The sequence below is a fragment of the Propithecus coquereli genome, unplaced genomic scaffold (genome assembly GCF_000956105.1).
Source record: "Propithecus coquereli isolate 6110/MARCELLA unplaced genomic scaffold, Pcoq_1.0 Scaffold56, whole genome shotgun sequence".
Classification (NCBI taxonomy): Eukaryota; Metazoa; Chordata; class Mammalia; order Primates; family Indriidae; genus Propithecus; species Propithecus coquereli.
In genome coordinates, this window is record NW_012151507.1 from 6,971,015 (window position 1) to 6,978,295 (window position 7,281).

General features: G+C 34.7%; 1 protein-coding gene across 1 annotated transcript in view; it reads right to left on the bottom strand.

The window, feature by feature from the left end:
- Window positions 1-7,281, bottom strand: part of RC3H1 (ring finger and CCCH-type domains 1) — an 81,768-nt gene that overhangs the window by 1,397 nt on the left and 73,090 nt on the right. Inside the window, exons 12-17 of the mRNA XM_012657724.1 lie at window positions 5,884-6,036; window positions 3,781-3,994; window positions 3,224-3,314; window positions 2,950-3,082; window positions 1,290-1,460; window positions 75-190 (exon numbers count right to left, since the gene is read on the bottom strand). Coding sequence (XP_012513178.1) covers window positions 75-190; window positions 1,290-1,460; window positions 2,950-3,082; window positions 3,224-3,314; window positions 3,781-3,994; window positions 5,884-6,036 — 878 coding nt within the window. The remainder of the gene's footprint in view (window positions 1-74; window positions 191-1,289; window positions 1,461-2,949; window positions 3,083-3,223; window positions 3,315-3,780; window positions 3,995-5,883; window positions 6,037-7,281) is intronic.

A 7,281-nucleotide genomic window follows, 5' to 3' on the forward strand; every position in this document is an offset into this window, starting at 1 on the left:
CAAGGGTATTTCCGGTATGACCAGACAATTTTAAGTGTAGTTCCTTAAGACTATGAAAATGTCCTTTTCTTTACCTGAATGTCAATGTAAGGTCCTCAGCTGGAACTTTGTTTTGTGGTTCTGGTTGTCCATTCTCTGCTTGCTTACTTGTATTCAATTTGCTTTTCACGTCCAGAGAACACTGGTTCTCCTTTGAAAGAGAACGAAATAAAACCAGTTATCTATTTAACGGTGCTAATGGGAGAGCAAATACAGATAATACAAACAAACTGATGATCCAGAAATCATACTTAGTTTTTGTAAAATGGCCAAAGAAACAGGCAGACTAAGAGAAAAATACACAAAAACATAACAGAGTGCAACCCACTTGTTGACTAACCAAACTGAAGAATAAGGGGAAGAATGCCTCAAAAGCTAACATGGAAAAATCTCACAGGAAAAATCAGTAACTTAGGGGAAAAAAACAGAACCAAACCTAAAACACCAATGACTTAGAAAAAGCAAGCTGAAGTACAGTAAGTGGAAAAACCACTTCCCTATTTATTTGCTTAGAAAAAGTGTAAAAACTACGCAACAAAACAATAAAATACCAAGCAACCCAAGGGAAAGGCTTAATCACTTAAGATTCAAAATTCAAAATGGGCCCGGCGAGGTGGCTCACGCCTGTAATCCTGGCACTCTGGGAGGCTGAGGCAAGAGGATAACTTGAGCCCAAGAGTCTGAAGTTGCAGTGAGCTATGAGGACGCCACTGCGCTCTAGCTAGGGTGACAGATCGAAATTCTGTCTCCAAAAAAAAAAAATTTTTTTAGTGAAATGAATGTTTGTGCACTATGAAGCAAATCCCAAGTATATTCATGGATACAGTTCCATAGGGAAGAATGTGCAGACTGTGTATCACTCATAACAAAAAATAGGTCATCAATAACTTAAAGGCTACAAAAACCAGAATGTTATTAGATCTTTACATAGTAAACACTATCCCATCTGCTTCCCTAATCAGTATGATAAACAGAAATTTAAGAACTTCCATTAACTACCTTGTTTTCCTTACAAGTTAATGAAGAATCCTAAGAACACACCCAACCCAAATGAGAATGAGGAGAGGAAAGATAACTACTGAGGTAGCTCATCTTCATGAGAATTATTCTAAATGTTAATCACTCATCAGTGACTTGGAGTGATGACTCCACAAGCTCTAGATAATTTTAGAACTCTAGAGCCATGCATTCTGTGACACTGCCACATGAAAGACTTCACCTTCCCCCTCTTTTCCCACTGTAACACTCACCAGACTCAGTTCCCGGGTTCTCTTCCCGATTTCCCTTTCCACTTGGTGCAGTTCCAAGCTCAACTGCTCACTTGAGATCATTCCAGGCCATTTTGGAGGTGGTGGTGGGGGCTGTGGCTGGCCTGCCAGGGTGTTTGCCTCCCTCTGCAACACCAGCCTGTTACTAACGGCCTAGTGCATAAAGCCAAGCACATACACAACTCAACAGACTTCACACCATGTCTAGAATAACCAGGCCCAATTCTAGAACCCTGCCTCAAGCAGCTTATCACCCAGGTATGTGCAATAAAAATAACGCAACTGTAAGGCACCATTTGTTTCTCTGAGTACCATTTAAATAAAAAAAAAAAAAAAAAAGCAAAACATAGGGGATTTAAATTTAGTGAATAGTAATTTCATCTTTGGTATAAATTGCTCTTTTTATTTTCTTATTTGAAGGCGAAGTCTACTAAAAGTGTGCATATTTCCCCCTCTTTTTTTATTGTTAATTTTCTCTGAAGTAATTCCTATAATTTATTTCAATGAAACCTCAGTAGTGGCAGGGACTTTTAACTATAGTGAGTTAAGTATGTGGCAAGCTTCCAAATAATACTGACATTCTTTTTGGACAGAAAATAGAAACTTTAAGACAAAAAGCTGTGAATTTGAGGACAAAGGGTAATAATGCCTTACAGGGTTGAAGGTCTAAATCTTAAAAAAGTTAACGAAATAAAGATTAACATAAGCAAGCACAGCATTTGGTTTTTAGGGTAGGAATCAAGACACATTGAACCAATTTAAATAAAGCAATGGCAAAAGTAGACAAAATATAAACATTATATAGATTTTTAAAAATTTCTAAACCTAATTGCTTACATAGGAGCACAAGCCATATGTGTTCCAAAAACAATCTCCTACTGGTCTTTCTAATAAGAAAGTCTAAGATAAAATTAGTTATGAATTTTTTCCCCAAAGCAATGCCTGACTTATTATTAAAGATTATGATAGGAAGATAAAGATTAATGTTCTAATAGTACCATTTCTTCCTCTAGAAAGGAGCAATGTATTTACCACTAAATGTCTTTAGGTGTCCATATTCAAAGAATATGTTCCAATGTATAGAATAATATAAAAAAAATCTGGTCTTCCTTATGTGACACTTAGGGGATTTTAAAAATTCTTTAATTATGTTTTCTAAAACTTATAACCTTCAATCAAAAGAGGTAGACAATACCACCTGCCTAACCTACCTATCAGGGGCAATGAAAGGTCTTATTATTATGCTTATTACACAGGGACTTTTTTTTTTAAGTCAAAGTTCAAAGCTTCTACTTTTCAAAGATTCATAAAAGCTAAGGATTAAAGGAAATAAAAGAAATTTTTAAAAAATCCTAGAGCTAAAAGCCTTTATTGACCTTAAACTTAAATGTGTCACACAGGAATGTAAGCTCCTACTGGGAAACTTTATATAATCTGTTTTCTATTCTCAGATAGGAGAAATTCTAAGTTTTCTATTGTCCCAGAACTGAACCCAGTACATTCTTTGAAGAATGAACACCTACACTAACTCCTAAGAAATAGACCTTAAAGTTTTATGTTCACAGTATCTCAAAAGTTCCTCGTTTAAAATCTCTGAGAACCCTTCAAAAATGGGAATAAAAAAGTATCTATATGCTGGTACCTCTAGTCCACGTAGCTGGGTCTGCTGACTAATCTGGTGGTTCAGCTGCTGCAATTCCAGTCGTAGCTGCTCTCGCTCAGCAGATGGAAGGGGTTTTCCATGACTGGCCACTTCAGACATGGATATTCTCTCCCTTTGGTGAGAAAAAAAGCATGGAGTAAATTTTGAAGTTTTATTTTGTTAAAATATTACCGACCAGAAAAACAAAATAAGAAAATGTGAATCATTTTAAAGGTTTTTACATATTTGTACAAGTGAAAAGAATGACTCATACCTCTCACTGAAGTGTCCCTGAGAAGGTATGTTTTGATGAGGTGAATATGGAGAACCTCCCCAGCCACCATGGGTTCCATATGGACTATAATCTGTTAAGAAAATGATTTATTGTGGTATGATATAATTCATAAGCTTGATTCTTCTTTTAAGGTACTCATTATAAAAGGCATAGGCATATTATGCACACAGCTGTCTGAAAGATGATTATCTACCAAAATGGTAACAGTGTGCTGATATTTGTAGTTTCTTTTCCAGCAAATCTTCAGTCTTTGTATTTTTTTTTCTTCTGTTTGAATTTTTTATAATAAGAATTTTTAATAACAGCAATCAAGCTATTTGGAAAAAAAGGAGGAACATGGGCAATCTTTATATGCAGACATTTAATTTTAGTTTATACACCTAGAATTACCTTTCTTAAAGAAATAATTCCATGGAAAGTTTGAAAATTGCTTCCTTGGAAGATTATGGAAAGCACTGATAGTAAATGGGTAGTAGGGTAATCCTGGGAGTAATGAATAAGAACGCTCTGTATCAGCTTACCTCTGAGATTCTTACCCGAAATGTTAACAGATTTTGTGGGAGCTCCCTGAGGTGCCATAGCCTGAATTGGGCCAGCACCCTGATACATTGTTTTGGAAGTTCGAGAGATGGCACCAAACCGAGATACTGTTGGTCGGTCTCCAAATGGGATGAGGTCATCATCACTGGTTTCTGCTGCTCTTCTCTGAAGATCCAATCTCTGGTCTCTCATTCCTTTACTCTCCACATTCTGATAAAAAAGCAAAATGAGAAATCCACCCCACACTCAGATCTCTAACATAATCTCTTCTAACTCTGTAATAAGGTTACACAAGAATATAATGTTCTTATTGATAAGACTAAAATCATTAATTGCCTTTGGTTGCTATATAAAACATTGTTTTTAAAACATTTGACCACTCACCACAGTAAGAATTAAATTTTATATCATGACCCATTGCATATATACAAAATATATATTTATTGCTCTATGCATTATATATAATGTTATATATATATATATACACACATATATATAATGTTGTACAAATATACACAGAGACCCCTAGGTAATTTGTGTGCACGTTAATGTTTGAGAAGCACTAGGTCAGACTTCTCCTACCTATTTGGAGAGATTTTTCAATTACTTCTAGATTAAATTGCAAACTTTTTTATTTTTTACTGACTTAAGGAAATGAGTTTTATCTTGCTAATACTTATGTTACTTTAGTATAATAACCTTTGCTGAAAGCCAAGTAACAAAGCAAGTCATCCTGCCTAACTCCCCTACTCATCTCATTCCAGCAAGAGGCTTACTATGACCTAAAAATGAAGTTACCTCACATTAAGCCAAAAGTAAAGGCTTATTTTGCCTTTTCCTCCTCTATAACCCTCTCTTTTTTTGGCCAGCATCTAATCATATTTATGCTATAGATATCGCTTCACTCATTTACAGTGTATCAGTATCCAAGTCTTCTCTCCTATTACCAAATATTGGTATTAACCAGTTGAACAAGTATTTATCTATGAAAAACTATATAATAACCTAGGAAACCTTTAGACCTTATAACCTTAGAGTTAATAAGAGCAAATAGGTTAAGAATAATAGTCAAGGCATACCTTTAAACCCAGCAATACCATTTCTAAGCATAACTTTCACGTGTGTGCACAAGGAGACATACATAAGCATGTTCACTGGGCACTGTGCATAATAATGAAAGATCAAAAACAGCCTAAATGTGCATCAACATGAAAATGAGTAATTTTTTATAGATTATATATGTATTTATATATACTTATTTTATGATATCAGTTATCATATAATATCTAATAAAAGCAGTTAAAATGAATGAACCTCAACTAAGGTATAAATATGGACACATATCAAAAACAATGCTGAGTGAAAATACAAGTTGAAGTATATATTTATATAAAGTCTACAAACATACAAAATAACATTCTAGTATAAAATTATCCATGAAAATGCTAACTACTAAACTCAGGATGAAGGATACTGAGAGGGAAGGAAAGAGGAAGAAAAATGAGATTAGAGAGGTATACACAGGGGGATTTAACCATTTCTGGAAAGTTTTATTTCTTTAAAAAATAAAAAAGGAATTAAGACAAAATATTGATATATTTTAAGCTTGGTTATTAGATACATTGGTGTTACATTATCTTTCACTGAAAAACACAATAACCCAAGTATAATAAACTGTAGCATTTCACAGTTTACTTGAAGCTAAGCAGCATAATTCTGACTCAACCACTACTCTTGGTCACTAGATCCAACCTTATTGTTTAAACTTTAGAGTTGTGAAAAAGAATTTTCACTTATTTGTTGAAGAAATCCAAGATCTTGATTAATTACATAAAATAATTTGGGTCCTGAACAATTATTGGGAAATTGCTACTTGCACAGAAAAGTAATAAATGCTCTTTGTCTAGATAAGTATTAAAAGATTTTTATTTATACCTGAACAAAACAAAAACTATATAAATATAATTCAATTGCAGAGTATAGAATATGGTCTGAAACTCTTAAGGAAAGCTCAATTATTTAAGCCTAAATTGTTATGGGTGAAAATGTATTTGGTTTATCTTGATTTACATTAATTATTGCTTAGCTATCACACATACCATCATTTCCACACTCCCTGCTGCCACAACATCTTTTGGTTTTGCATCTTTGGTTCCAATGTAGGAGCCGATGGTGTCACATGACCAGGGAGAGTACTGGCTATAATCATTTCCTTTGTATTTCCCAGCTACCTTCAAGTCTTCATCCAAAAACTGTTACAGATGAGGAAAAAAAAAAAAAAGAAACAAAATAGGAAATGGGTCTATGAGTAACAAGACAGAGAAAGCAGGGAATCTCTTAGAACACCATGCTAAAGCAACATAATGATGGTTATTTGACTTTTAAGTGTCACGATAGAAGATTTATAGACTGAAAAATATAAAATAAGTGAAGAATGATATTTAGCCTTCATACTTTATTAGCAGAAGGTCAAAAAGAAGTATCTCAATTAACTTTCAAGAAATCAAGCTAGGATTTTTTTTGTCTTTTCTTTTTTAACAGTCTTACTGGAAAAGCTAGGATTTTAGAGTTTTGCTCATCCTTTTCTTCATTAGATGAAGTCAAAATTTAATCAAATATGTACCAGGCCATAGTTTTGCTAGACTCTCTTCCATGTTCTATCAGTAAGATCCAGGTAAACAAGAACATTAACAAACATTTTGTTTTTCTTTTTCTTTCTTCTTCTTTTCTTTTTTTAAGAGCTGGTGACTTGCTCTGCTGCCCAGGCTAGAGTGCAGTGGTGAGATCATGGCTCTTGGTAACCTTGAACTCCTGGGCTTAAGCAATCCTCCCACTTCAGCTCCTAAGTAGCTAGGACTATAGGCATGCACCACCATGCTTGGCTAATTTTTAAATTTTTTGTAGACATAGGGTCTCGCTATGTTTCCCAGGCTGGTCTCAAACTCCTGGCCTCAAGTCATCCTCCCACCTTGGCATCCCAAAGTGCTGGGATTATAGTCATGACCCACCATACCTAGCCTAAAAACAATTTTCAATGATCTATACAGTGCATGACGATGTAACAACTTTTTACTGAAATCTCTTTAATGATAATAATTCATATCTTGAATAAATTCTGGTCCTTATTTTGATTCAGTAGGGTGAAAACAATAAGATACCTAATTTTATTTTCTTAAGATAAATTCTCCAATTATCTATTAACAGAATAGCTATTTTAAGGCTATTTTTTTTTGAGACAGAGTCTCGCTTTGTTGCCCGGGCTAGAGCGAGTGCTGTGGCGTCAGTCTAGCTCACAGCAACCTCAAACTCCTGGGCTCAAGCAATCCTTCTGCCTCAGCCTCCCAAGTAGCTGGGACTACAGGTATGCACTACCATGTCTGGCTAATTTTTTATATATATATATATATATATATTTTTAGTTGTCCAGATCATTTCTTTCTATTTTTTAGTAGAGACGGGGGTCTCGCTCTTGCTCAGGCTGGTCTCGAACTCCTGAC